The following is a 14,040-nucleotide window of genomic DNA, read 5'->3' on the forward strand; positions in this document are numbered from 1 at the left end:
CCAGTCTCCTGAGGCCTTTCTCAGGTGCTAATGCAAGACCTCCTCGTCGGGGTGGGGGAGAACCCTGAAGACACTTTTCCCCACTTTGACTCAGTACCTGGTACTTTTCTACTCCCAGCCCCTCCCTCCCTACCCCAGGGTCCAAAAAAACTGCTGGAGCTTTTTGTTCAGGGCTCCCTCGGCTGAGGGCAAAGAGACAATCCCCACATCTGCACTGATGCAACTGGCTCTTTGTCAGAGGCATTAGAACCAAAGCGACTCCGTCTTGAGTGAGGGTGAGGGAAAGTGAGGCTGGAGCTTGCTGGGCAGCATTGCCAGGAGGTGAGGTATTCCTGGCCTCTAGATATTTACGGTTAAGGGACAGATTAATAATGTTTACTAAACAGACCCATGCCCAGGGATGTCCTGATGTCCCATGTCTTGAGAACAAAAGCATTTCTAATTTTGCTTTAAAGATAGTAACATTGATTCTTATAAAATGTAGTAATTAAGAAAATCAGTCCTTTATCACAAACCCTTGTAGCTGAGCACATCTCCCTGTGACTGTTGTTGTTGTTATCCTGCATGTAAACAAGCCTTGTACCTAGGGTGGGCGCCTTCCTCCTCCTGCTCTCAGGAATGCCCTGCTCTGCCTATGGAGTAGCCATCCTTTATTCCTTTACTTTTTTTCTTTTGAGACGGCGTCTTGCTCCGTCGCCCAGGCTGGAGTGCAGTGGTGCCACTCCTGGTGTAGGACTGAACATCAAAAAAAGAAAATATCAGGAAGAAAGGAAAGAAGGTAGGGAAAGGGTGAGAGGGGAGAGGCTAGCTAGGTGGTAAGAATTCCTCTGAAAGGTGAGGGGACACCACAGTCTGTTTCTTGAGTCAACAAAGTATGGAAACAGAGCTGAACGCAGATCCCTGCATGCCAAGCCTTTGCCAACAGGAGCGGCATTTCCATCCCAAACACATCAACATTCCAGTGGAAAGCATACTTATGGGGACCATCTGAAGGTTTCGTAATGATCAATTCTGCCAGATGATTTAAGTTTCTTTCCTAAAACTGGAATCTAGGTAGGATGTGCAACCAAGATCCCATCTCAGTCCTCGAAGAAACTGTTCTGAATTCTTTAGATTCATGCCCTTAGCTGACATTGAGGAGCTCCAAGAAATAGTCCTAGGAAACCTGTTTATTTATTACAAGGCTGCTATTTAGGATCTTACCACTATGTCATCTATATGAATAATTATCAAAACATTTTCTTTATGTGTAATTATTGGAAGTATTTGCTTCTCCAGAGTAATCTGTCTGCTTTTTCCTTTTGACAAGAGGAAACCACGTTAAGTATTTCTACTTCCCTTTCTGTTATGGCTTCTGGAAATAACAGAAAAGCTTGCAGTTCAACTCTGTAACAGGGAAGGATCCCATTTCTTATTGATCTCTTCCAACTTTAAGACTTTTGTATGATTCTTTTTCTCACTCTGTCACCCCGGTTGGAGTGCACTGATGCCATCTCAGCTCACTGCAACCTCCATCTCCTGGGTTCAAGTGATTCTCATGCCTCAGCCTCCCGAGTAGCTGGGAGGCTAATTTTTGTATTTTCAGTAGAGACAGGGTTTTGCCATATTGGCCAGGCTGGTCTCAAACTCCTGGCCTCAAGTGATCTGCCCTCCTCGGCCTCCCAAAGGGCTGGGATTACACCTTGAGCCACCATGCCCAGCTGAGACTTTTTGTATGATTCTATAATCTACTTTGTGCTTCTTTTGACATCTTCTTTCCCAAGTTTATATTTTCTCTTATTTAAATGTATTTAGACGCTTCTGTGTGTTGCAGAGATTTCTGTAAGCCTCATAACATCCACAAAACACAGGATAAACCGATAACCCACCTGTGACTGGATCATTTTCCACTGCTCTTGGGAAATCTGCTGTTTTGTGACTTCTCTTAGTCCTGACCCCCTGGAGTGGCCTCCGGTCAGTGGTCTGTAAACTGAGAATGCATCCTTGGTCTTATGGGCTCTTCTTTCTTATCTCACATGAATTGTCTTGTTCCAGAGGGCTATTGCCTGTGGATGCAGTGGACATTTTATTTTAGATGATCTAATTAATTTGGGAAGCTAAATCTTGGTGTTCTCTTGCTGGGAGCTCAGATTATTTAAAGCCTCAAACTAGATGTTGGGTAGGCTCACATCAGGGCTAGCGGGTGGGAAGCAGGGTGGAATGTGAGCTGCTAGCATGTCTCCATCGGGTCTGACCTGCATCTAGGCCAGGTCTGCAGCACACACGGAACTGAACTCCTGGATCCACCCATAAATGCCATATGGAAACCACTCACCTGGCTGGTTCAAGCAGACACCTCCAGAGGAGCACCACTACCCCAAACTGCTCAGCGCAGACATCACGAAGCTCTGGAAATGCCATGAGGGCTTATTCATTCTGCAGCAATATTTCCTGGAGGCACCTAAATCAAATTACTTGTGTTAAGTGCTACAGAGTAAAATGCAACTTATTTCTAGGCAGGGTGGTAAACAGAAAATGGACTTTAGACGGAGATGGTGAATCAGCCTGGGGTTCGGGCTCCCTACTCCCACGTCAGCCCAGAAACAAAAGGAAAACATAGATCAGAGGAACTAATATAAGAGTAAAAAAAGAAAAACAGACACCCCTGGGCAGACGCAGGCTGGGGTGAAGCTGAGGCGTGGGTTTGAGGCTGAGCAGGGCCTGGCTGCAGCCTACAGCAGATGGGAGCCAGAGGGGGCAGCAAGACACAAGGCAGGGAATGTCTTATGTTGCCTTTTCCCCAGTTCACACCGGAACAGATACCGCCTGCACTTTCCTTCAGAAATCTGCAGTAACAGCCCAGCTGCCAGTTTCCAAGGGGTACCTGAGGCAGACCCCAGTCCCTGCGGAACTGAGGAATCATGGAGGGGTAAAGGCTGCAGCTGTTCTTTGGGTATTTTCTGACCTCCTGCCTCCAGCATCCCAGGGCTGGGAGTTGCGGGAGTGGCAACTCACAAGCTGCCCGGAGTGGGGGCAGCTCACAGCCGGAACAGGGGGCACAATTCCCAGGTCTACCCTCGGTCCTGGGCCCCTGAACGCCCCTCTGCTTCAACTCATCAGAAGCTTCAGAGACTAAAGCCTGGCCTTCAGTCCTTCCCTCACGCGCATCTCCAGACTGTGTGGGGGAGCAGCTGACACCCCGAGGGGAACGTGTGCTCACAGGCCTGGAAGGGCAAATACAGATTAAAAGGAGGAAAAAAACCCCTAATTTTCCCTCATGCAAAATAGAGAAAGAGATTCACCCCCTTGGTTTTTTTTTGTTTTTTTTTTTGAGGCGGAGTTTCACTCTTGTAGCCCAGGCTGGAGTGCAATGGCACGATCTCGGCTCACTGCAACCTCCGCCTCCTGGGTTCAAACGTTCAAGCGATTCTCCTGCCTTAGACTCCCAAGTAGCTGGGATTACAGGTGCCTACCATCACGCCCAGCTAATTTTTTTGTATTTTTAGTAGAGTCGGGGTTTCGCCATATTGGCCAGGCTGGTCTCAAACTCCTGACCTCGGGTGATCCGCCCACCTCGGCCTCCCAAAGTGCTGGGATTACAGACGTGAGCCACCACGCCCGGCCACATTTTTTTCTTTGAGACAGGGTCTTGCTCTGTCACCCAGGCTGGAGTGCAGTGGCATGACCTTGGCTCACCGCAGCCTCAACCTTCCTGGGCTCAGGTGAATTCTCCCACCTCAGCCTCCTGAGTAGCTGGGACTATAGGTGTGCGCCACCATCCTCAGCTAATTTTTGTATTTTTTGTAGAGACGGGGTTTTGCTTTATTGCCCAGGTTGGCCTTGAACTCCTGGGCTCAAGTGATACACTGGCCTTGGCCTCCCAAAGTGCTGGGGCTACAGGTGTGAGCCATTGTGTCTTGCCTCGTTTGATTTTTATTCAATAATAAAATTGTTTTTCTTTATTTTCTACTTTTGTGGAGAGGTCTTCTGGGTTGGCAGATTTTAGATTTCCCCAAATAATCAGGCCAAATAATCAGGTAACTAAGTATAACCATTATTTTTAAAACTTTTTCAAAAGTTTTTTTTTTTGAGGCGGAGTTTTGCTCTTGTTGCCTGGGCCGGAGTGCAATGGCATGATCTCGGCTCACTGCAACCTCCGCCTCCAAACTTTTGGAGCCCTTAACCCCTCCATGATTCCTCAGTTCCGCAGGGACTGGGGTCTGCCTCAGGTATCCCTTGGAAACCGACAGCCTGGGCTGTTACTGCTGATTTCTGAAGAAAAGTGCAGGCGGTATCTGTTCCAGTTTTAAACACTTTTAAAACTTTTTCAAAGACCACAAACTGCACAAAAGATATCATCTTAGGCAGAAGATGGAAAAGACTGACCAAGATTTAAAATAAGCGTAATGAACTCAAAAAGTACCACATCCTGGTGCACATGAATGCTTACACTTTAAATTTCTTCACTGCCCATGGACCAGGCCACTTAGATTAAGCCAGACATGGAATCAGAGCCAAAGAATTGAAGGACACGCAGCTGCACAGGGATGCTCTTTCCTTCATCAGAATGAGTCTGAAAAGAAATGTCCAAAAAAAGCTTCCTGTAAACTTGGAGACGAGGGACAGAAATTCTACCTTACGTAACAATCCTGCCAAGCACATTTGTCCAGCACTTGCCGTCTACACCCGCGGAGCGAGGCCACGTGGCCCAGGAATGGTTGCCAAGCAGCTCTGAAGCTCCCAGGGCTGAAGCAGGTGACTCCCAAGCACACGGCAAGGGCCCCACAGGCAAGGGGCTAACCGGCTAGCCAGGAAGATAACAAGTGGCACAAGGCCAGCGGCACCTTTCCAGAAAGTGAGGTAAACTGAGCGAGAAGACCTACAGCAAGAGCCCTTTTCTCGTCTTTGTCTGTCTTCACTGTCTCACAGAAATAGAGTAAGCAATGACTGAAGTCTCCGCTCCCCTGCCTCAAATGAGGGAGGAAAGTTAGGACTGGATATTAGCAAATGGCCAGGTTCTGCCCCAGGGCAACTGAAAAAAAGAGTAGACCCAGATGCCACTCCTCTGCGCAGTCTCCCACGTACCCCAGAGGCTGAGGGTTGGAGAATTAGACAAGGGTAGTTCCCAGGTGACCCCACGCTCAGGAACCCCACGGTGCACAGCCAGCAGCATCCACACCTGCAGAGCACAGGAGGCGGGGACCAGTGTAGCTCACGCCTGGCACCTGCAGGGAGCGGGAGGCAGAGACCAATGTAGCTCACGCCTGCCTGGTATCTGTTGGGGGAAAGGCTTATGGGGTGCCTGTATTAAGTAGCCATAAAAATATGGGACAAGAAGTTGTGGAAAGCCACAAGAGGCCTCTGAGGAGGAAAGCCTTCTTACCACTATGATGTTCCTACGCTCTGAGTGAGAGTTGCTCAGTTACCCATAAACAATGTGTTCAAGGAGAAAGACACTCCTTCGAAGCATTGGGAGCCAGACGTGCAGGCTGCTAGTTAAGCCCGCTCCCACTAGCTACTCTCCGATAAGTTAAAAATATGCTGTTTGAGCACAAAGGAGATTCATTTAAACCGCCACTGCTATAGATTACACGTATGACGCATTGCCTCCCTTTCACTGTTTCGCCCTGAACATCTGCTTCTTGGATCTAAGTGATTGTACTCAATAAATAGAGTGGAGACCAGAATTCTGGGCCTTTTGTAGCCTCCGTTTTGCAATTGGCCCCCTGGCCTTCACTCTTTATGAACTCTTAACCTGTCTCTTCTCATTCCTTTGTCGCCACCGGACTTTGGGTACCCTACGGGTGGTGTTGAGGCTGGTCCCCGACAGTATCTGCAGGGAGCAGGAGGCGGAGACCAGTGTAGCTCGCGCCTGGCATCGGCTCCTGAGTTCTTAATGTCTTCGTCTCCATCATTAAGAGAATCAAGGTAAGACTCAGGTCACGAGGGGAGACAGGTCCCAGTGTCAACAGGGACAGTTAACAACCACAGTCTTTCTGGAAGCATTGGCTGAACTCTGGATTCTGACCCAAACCATGGAGAACAGCAGAGCAAGGACACTGAGGTGGGAGGAATTCCTAGAAACGGCGGGAAAGGAGAGGCATGGCGCAGGCTTCGCCCATTCGCAGTTGAAGTAGAGATAAAGGCCAGAGGCTCTAAGAGGACTCTTTCTAGTCCACAGTGTGAAGGGTTTGCGGCTCGAGGCAGATTTCTCGAGAAAAAACATCCTGGAAGAGCCCAGAGATTGGCATCCAAAGACGCAGCTCCTCCTGAGACGCCCGGGAGCTCCTTCAGGCTCGTGGCACAGAGGTCGGGCGGCTCCACCGTCTAGGAGGCCCAGAGAGGAGCCCTGACTACAAAGAGACCCCATCGTTACTGGCATCCAAACCTGGGGTCCCTGAGATCAAGGTCCCCCTGCCCTCCCGGAAGCTTCGAATTAGTTTGGATCCTTTTTGAGTGAATGCAGAGGGGACCTCCTCCAGCTGCGTCTCCAGCAAAGGGAATGTCTTGCTGTCCTGAGTCCAAAAGCAGCCACCCTGGCCTCCCCCTTCAGAATCCTGAGTACTTAATCCCTCTGCTCTCACGTTCACGCCGAACCTCTCACCCACACACACTGACATACAAGTACACGCCCACACAGACATGCACACACACTCACAGACGCACACACATGCACATGTACAGACACGCACACACAGACATGCACAGACATGCAGATGCACAGATGCACACATACACAGACACACAGACACGCACACACAGATATGCGCACACAGACATGCAGATGCAGATGCACACATACACAGACACACACAGACACGCACACACAGATATGCGCACACAGACATGCACATACAGACGCACATGCACTCAGACATACACATGTACATCACACAGACGCATGCACACACACTGACGTACACGTACACACACACACACAAAGACAGGCACACACAGACACCCTGAGTACATCGCACATACACTAACAGACAAACACAGATACACAGGTACACACACAGACAGTACACACAAAGACATGCACACACAGAGACACTAATACACACGTACATCACACAGGCATGTACAGACATACTGATAACACACGTACATCACAGACATGTACACACAGATACATCATACACAGAGACGTACACGCACTGATACATACATCACGCATACAGTCAGGTACAGACACACTGATACACAAGTACATCACACATACACTCAGACGCAGACGCACACACGCACTGATACACATGTAACGTATACAGAGACACGTACACACAGACATGAATACACACACAGACACACTGATACGTACATCACACATACACTCAGATACGTACACTGACACACGTACATCACACATACACACAGATACACATGTACACACACAGACACGTACACAGACATGCACACACTGATACGTACATCACAGACACGTACACACATACACATGTACATCACACATACACATACGTACACACAGATACGTATATCACACACACAGACATGTACACAGATACGTACCTCACACATATACACTCAGACACGCACACACAGATGCATACATACACACAGACATGTACACACACACAGATGTACATGTACATCGTACATCACACACTCATACATGTACACACACTGATACACTGATGCACACATATACACACAGACATGTACACACAGAAACATGCACACACACAGATACACACTTTCATATCACAGACACGTACACAGATACACACACTGATGCACACGTACATCCTACATAACATACACAGGCATGCACACTCACTGATATACACATACATCACACATGCACACACAATACATACATGACACATACACATGTACAACACATCACATATAGACAAGTACACACACATTAATACACACGTACATCACACACTCATACACATACACCACACATACACGCATACATCACACACATATACTCACACTCATACACACTCATACATCACACACAAACATATACGCACATCACACAATACACATTCCCACACACACCTCACATTTTCACACACGTACATCACATACACACACGTTCACACACATCACACACAGCCATGCATGCATCACACACACACAGTCTCATCTACCCATTAAGAAAGCAAGCATTTGCCGAATTCCTATTACACACCAGGCACTGTTATGAGCACATGGGAAACACCACTCAACAAGATGTACGGCGTCTCTGCCCTCTAGGGAAACAGCCAAGTAAATAAATGATTTCTGACTGTGAGCGCTCAGAAGAAATTTTAACTGTGGGCCGGGCGCGGTGGCTCATGCCTGTAATCCCAGCACTTTGGGAGGCCGAGGCGGTAGGCGAATCGCTTGAGGTCAGGAGTTCGAGACCAACCTGGCCAACATGGTGAAACCCCGGTCTTTACTAAAAATACAAAAAATTAGCCAGGCATGGTGGCGGGCATCTGCAATCCCAGCTACTGGGGGCGCTGAGGCAGAAGAATCGCTGGAACCCAGGAGATGGAGGTTGCAGTGAGCTGAGATCACGCCACTGCACTCAAGCATGGGTGACTCTGTCTCAAAAAAAAAAAAAAAAAGGAAATTTTAACTGTGACCGAGTGATGGATGGGCAGAAGACATTCTCCCAGACGTCAGAGAGGCTTGTGGGAGGAGGTGGCTTTTAGCTGAGCCTGAAGCAGGAGGAGCCCGCCACGGAAGGCCAGGCCAACCACACCACTCCAGGCACCTCAGATGCAAAGGTCTTGGGCAGGGGAGCCAGAGGTCATTGGGAGGGATGCCAGAGGCCCAGGAGGTACAAACAGCAAGGGGGAAATTCTACAAGGGGAAGACCTTAAAGCCAACGGGGTCACTGAGAACTTTTAAAAAAGGAAATAATCACGTAAAAAGAGTGGTCACTGATCAGCAGTCACAAGCTACAAGGAGAGGGTCAAAGGGCAAAAAGACCTGTCACACACGAGAGGCTTGCCTGAGCCAACCCACGACCTATTCGCATTCAGATCTGCTTCCAGACCCACCAACACGGCCCTCCCAGGCCCCCGGATTACCAAGTCCCAGAGAGGGCCTCCATCACACGCACACCCCAGACACGAACCACCGAACTCCGCAGCTCCAAGCCCATGCCAACCTCCAGCGTCCCAAGTCCCCCAGTTACTCACAGTGACCACCTGAGAATTCTCCAGGTCCATATCCCAAGACGTCCCCAGATCACTGAATCCAACAGGCCTGCTTCACAGACCTCCAGAACACACAACCACCGAACCCCATCAACTCCACTCTCACTCACCCCATGTGCCCTCATCACTCCCACAGGACCACAACGGCTGACTTCACAGGCCACCCAGTCTCTCTCCCCGAGAGGCCACCCCTCCAGGGCGTTCAGTGACACACACTGTGGGTTGCCCAGTGACCGTCCAACAGAGCCCCCAAGCGGTAACTGGTGGCCCCACAACAGCCTCCAAAAACACCTGACCACTGACTCCACAGACTGGCACGGTATAGAACAGTAATCACAGATACCCAAAGGCCACTAACTTATTATCTTTTTTAAGATGGAGTCTCACTCTGTTGCCCAGGCTGGAGTGCAGTGGCGAAATCTCGGTTCACTGCAACCTCCGCCTCCCAGGTTCAAGTGATTCTCCTGCCTCAGCCTCCTGAGTAGCTGGGATTACAGGCGCCCACCACCATGCCCAGCTAATTTTTGTATTTTTAGTAGAGACGGGGTTTCACCATGTTGGCCAGGGTGGTCTGGATCTCTTGACCTCATGATCTGCCTGCCTCGGCCTCCCAAAGTGCTGGGATTACAGGTGTGAGCCACGGTGCCCAGGCAAGGCCACTAACTTCTAACTCCACATTCACCGCAAATGGCAAACTATTAGGCTCCCCAGGCTTCCCTCTCACTGGCACCCACAGGGCCCCCAATTTCTCGCCCTCACCCACCCTCACACCAATCACAGACACTTGCACGCATGCTTGGCATTCATCCCAAACATCAAACTCCCAAGCCCTCCGATAATTCCTCCTCACAGACCTCATTGCTCACCCCATCAGTCATTCAGTCATCTCTGGTACCCAGTCACTAATACAAACAAGCTCCTTCTCACCTGGTTCCAACACCCTCAAATAACAAAGCCAATGCCAGGGCAAGAGCCAATAAAACTGTCCCCCATTCAACGACGTACACTGGACCCTTTATTCCTAATCCTCCACAGGCCCCCAGACACTTACCCTGGCATCAACCATTCCTACGTCACACCATAGACCCCACAGGCCAGGCAGGGTCATCCCTACAGGCCCAACTGATGACTGGACCCCAGTGACTCCCACATGGCTTTTAAATACAGATGCCAGACACTCTAATCACCAGCACCCCCAAAGCCCCACTTAAGAATCACCACAGACTGAAACCCCAAACACTGAGTCCCAAAGGATCCCCACAGAACTCCAACACTCCTGCAGATGAGCTGGGGAGGGGAGGAGAAGGGTGGGGAGACAGGGAGAAGGGGCTTCAGTCACTCCTGCAGGTGAGGTGGGGAGGGGAGGAGAAGGGTGGGGAGGGGGGAAGAAGGGTGGGGAGGGGAGAACGGTGGGGGGGAGAAGGGTGGGGAGGGGGAAGAAGAGCGAGGAGGGGAGAAGGGTGGGGGGGAGAAGGGTAGGGAGGGGAGAAGGGTGGGGAGGGTGGGAGAAGGGTGTGGAGGGGGGAGAAGGGTAGGGAGGGGAGAAGGGTGGAGAGGGGAGGAGGAGGGTGGGGAGGGGAGGAGGAGGGTGGGGAGGGGAGGAGGAGGGTGGGGAGGGGAGGAGAAGCATGGGCAGGGGAGGAGAAGCGTGGGGAGGGGAGGAGAAGCGTGGGGAGGGGAGGAGAAGGGTGGGGAGGGGGGAGAGAGGTGGGGAGGGGAGGAGAAGGGTCGGGACGGGGAAGAAGGGTGGGGAGAGAAGAACGGTGAGGAGGTGAGAAGAACGGTGGGGAGGGGAGGAGAAGGGTGGGGGGGGAGAAGGGTTGGGGGGAGAAGGGTGGGGAGGGGACAAGAAGGGTGGGAAGGGGAGGAGAAGGGTGGAGAGGGGAGAAGAAGGGTGGAGAGGGGAGGAGAAGGGGCTTCTGTCCTGGGACCAACACACTGGTCTCCATTCACTCACTTCATTGGGTGCCCAAGTCACGCGCTCACAGAGCCCCTCCCTGGTAACTGACATTCTCAGGCTTGCGCCACAGACCCCCTAAATTAGACCCCAGTCACTCGATGCCCAGGGATCCCTAATCCCTTATCCCCGGGGCCCCCAAGCATTCGCCCCCATGACACCCCATTCTCTAATCCACTCCATGCTGGAGCATTCACTGACATTCCCACATGCCCTCCCAAACACCACCTGGAAAGGGACTGTGGGGCTCTGCACAAGAGCCGATTCCGCAGGCCCCTCCAATGACGCCAAGTATGACCCCCGTTGTCCACGCACTCACAACTTGCAACAGGTCCACCATTAACTTACATCCAGACTCCCTTGTCACAAATACACAGCGCCCCATTCCTAATGCTTCCATCATAAGATCCCCAAACAGAAGCACAGAAACGAACCCCAGCCACTAGCCAGCATAGGCCACCCCATACTCGCCTCCGCTATTGGAGACAGGGGTTGAAACAGCAACAACTGTTATTCAGCTGTCAAATAAAACATACAACTGGACAGAGCAAAGAAAGACGGCTCCAAAGAGTTATCGGAAATGGGGAAAAAAGAAGCGGATGAGGGTTGGGAAGGGGAAGCAGAACGGGCTTCTGGGAAGAACCGTGAAGCCACGAGACTCACGTGCATCTCTGCAAGGCAAAAAGGGTTTTTCTTTCACAGAGAGGTGTAAACAAGGTTAGCAAAGACCAGGCCTGGCCAAGCGAGGTGGAAGTGCGGGCGACCAGACAGCAGAGCAGAGAAAGCTTGACCCTCAGCCAGCCTGTTCTCAGGCGAGGCTGCGTGTTGGCTCAGGCTGCGGATGGGCCAAAGCTCAAGAAAATGGGGAAAGGAAGGAAGCTTAGCTAAAGTTTGCTGAAGGAGCATTTTGCTCCGACCGCTCAGTGGAGTTCAGCCAGTCACTGATGAGGCAAGCGACGGCAACGTGGCAGGTCTGTGTGAACAAGGGGCATCCTGGAGGCTGAACTAAGTCATATGGGGAAGGGGGGATCTTTGCAGTGAGCCATTTCCTGGAACCCAAAAGGGTGGGAAATTCCTCAACCTTCGCTGGTTTCCAGGAGCACAGGGCTCTGGTGAAATCCAAAACTGTCATAGCCGGCAGGCTTTCCAGTGAATGGAACCCACACAAGCGAGCCCCTAAACCCTCCAAAGCAGGCCCCCGCAGAAGTCTCATCATTCACCTCGCTGGCCTCCAATGCTCACCCAAAGGCATCCAAATCATTGATCAGCAGAGTCCTAATCGCTGCAGAGAAATCCTCCACACGGCCTCCCAGGGGCCCCTCTCCCCTGGGGCCAAGGGCAGCCTCGCGTCCCCTTGTCCCGCCCGTGCTGCACTCCAAGTCTACAGCGACCTCCATAGGCCCCCAGTGAATCGCCCAGCTGACCCCAAATCTCCCCCGACACCCACATTCAGCGACCCGCCGCCGCCCGCCCTACAGCCCCCACCCCACCGTCTGCCTCCCACCCCCGCGCGCCCCCTGGGCCCCCGCCCGAGGCCCGCCTTCCGCGCATGCGCCCAGGCCGGTCCGCAGGCCTTTCTCGCCCCGGCCGGCAGCCAGCTCGTGCGCGCTGGCGTCACCGCGAGCCGGTCCGCAGCGGGGTCACCGCGACCCCCGGCGCAGACACAGAGGCCGCCCCCAGCCCCGCCGCCTCGTCGTCCCGCCCCCGCTGCACGCTCCCTTACCCCTCGGACCTCGCAGTGCCGAGGCGGACACGGCCGGACCTGGGAAGTGAACGAGCAGAACTACATTTCCCAGCGTCCCTCTCGCGCTGGAACTACACTTCCCGGGGGGCTCGGCGGTGCATCCGCCGGGGTCGCGGATTGGAGGTTTCCGGTTGGAAAAGCTCCTTGGCGGCTAGCTGGGGAGGACTGGAAGAAATCTAGGATGGAGCCAGCACTGCTGGCCCAACATGTCTGTGAGAGAACCTAAAGGCGCCTACAGGAGGAAGCGTCTGCATCTTTTCCTTGTTTTGTTTTGTTTTGTTTTTTGGAGGCAGGGTCTCGCTCTGTCACCCAGTGGGGAGTGCAGTGGTGCCATCACCGCTCATTGCAGCCTCAGGCTGGTCTCCGACTCCTGGGTTCAAATGATCCTCCTGCCCCAACCTCCCAAAATGCTGGAATTACAGGCATGAGTCACTGCGTCCGGCTTCTTTTCCGTTTTTCATCATAGCTGTAAGTAATATCGGTAAATGTTAGTGTTACGCGCGTCCGTATAAGAGACCACCTGAGCAGGCTAAGTGTGAGCAACAAGCCTGTTTATTCACTTGGGTGCAAGGGGGCTGAGTCTGAGAAAGGAGTCAGCGGAGGGTGGTGGGCTTATCATTGGTTCTTATAGGTTTGGGATAGGATAGGCGGTGGAGTCAGCAGCATTTTTTTTTTTTTTTTTTGAGACGGTGTCTCGCTCTGTTGCCCAGGCCGGAGTGCAGTGGCGCGATCTCGGCTCAGTGCAAGCTCCGCCTCCCGGGTTCACGCCATTCTCCTACCTCAGCCTCCCGAGTAGCTGGGACTACAGGCACCCCCCACCACGCCCGGCTAATTTTTTTTGTATTTTTAGTAGACACGGGGTTTCACTGTGTTAGCCAGGATGGTCTTGATCTCCCGACTTTGTGATACTCCCGCCTTGGCGTCCCAAAGTGCTGGGATTACAGGCGTAAACCACCGCGCCCGGCCTCAGCAGCAATTTTTTGCGGGCAGGGGAGGATGTTACAAAGTACATTCACAAGGGCGGGGAGGGTGTATTGTCACAAGGGCAGAGAGGAATGTTACAAAGTACATTCACAAGGACCAGGAATATTACAAAGTACATTATCACAAGGGTGGGGGAATGTCACGATGGCTTGACCATGGTGCGGCCAGCTCAGAGGACCTTACATTTAGTACAT

At 51.9% G+C, this 14,040-nt stretch overlaps 1 protein-coding gene and 1 long non-coding RNA gene across 12 annotated transcripts in view; one reads left to right on the forward strand and one right to left on the reverse strand.

The window, feature by feature from the left end:
* ZNF605 (zinc finger protein 605) overlaps positions 1 to 12,905 on the reverse strand; it is a 34,226-nt gene extending 21,321 nt beyond the window's left edge. For 4 of the 11 annotated variants that reach the window (XR_008650334.2, XR_008650333.2, XM_063614795.1 and 1 more), the window contains exons 1-4: positions 12,842 to 12,888; positions 4,430 to 4,552; positions 2,315 to 2,440; positions 1,869 to 2,045 (exon numbers count right to left, since the gene is read on the reverse strand). Coding sequence is in view for 6 of the 11 variants with exons in the window: in XM_063614795.1 (XP_063470865.1) it covers positions 1,869 to 1,883 (15 nt within the window). In the remaining 5 variants the exon portion in view is untranslated. Of the gene's footprint in view, positions 1 to 102; positions 736 to 1,868; positions 2,046 to 2,314; positions 2,441 to 4,429; positions 4,553 to 5,064; positions 9,548 to 12,360; positions 12,582 to 12,841 lie in introns of those variants that run through there. The other 7 variants (XR_010115004.1, XR_008650332.2, XM_055239575.2 and 4 more) reach the window with 7 other exon arrangements.
* Positions 681 to 1,235, forward strand: LOC129460957 (uncharacterized). Its single transcript, XR_008650335.1, has 2 exons — positions 681 to 778; positions 926 to 1,235. It is a non-coding gene; the product is annotated as an uncharacterized lncRNA (long non-coding RNA).
* Positions 12,906 to 14,040: the final 1,135 nt, after the last annotated feature.

This window comes from Symphalangus syndactylus, chromosome 13 (genome assembly GCF_028878055.3).
Source record: "Symphalangus syndactylus isolate Jambi chromosome 13, NHGRI_mSymSyn1-v2.1_pri, whole genome shotgun sequence".
NCBI classification, from domain to species: Eukaryota; Metazoa; Chordata; class Mammalia; order Primates; family Hylobatidae; genus Symphalangus; species Symphalangus syndactylus.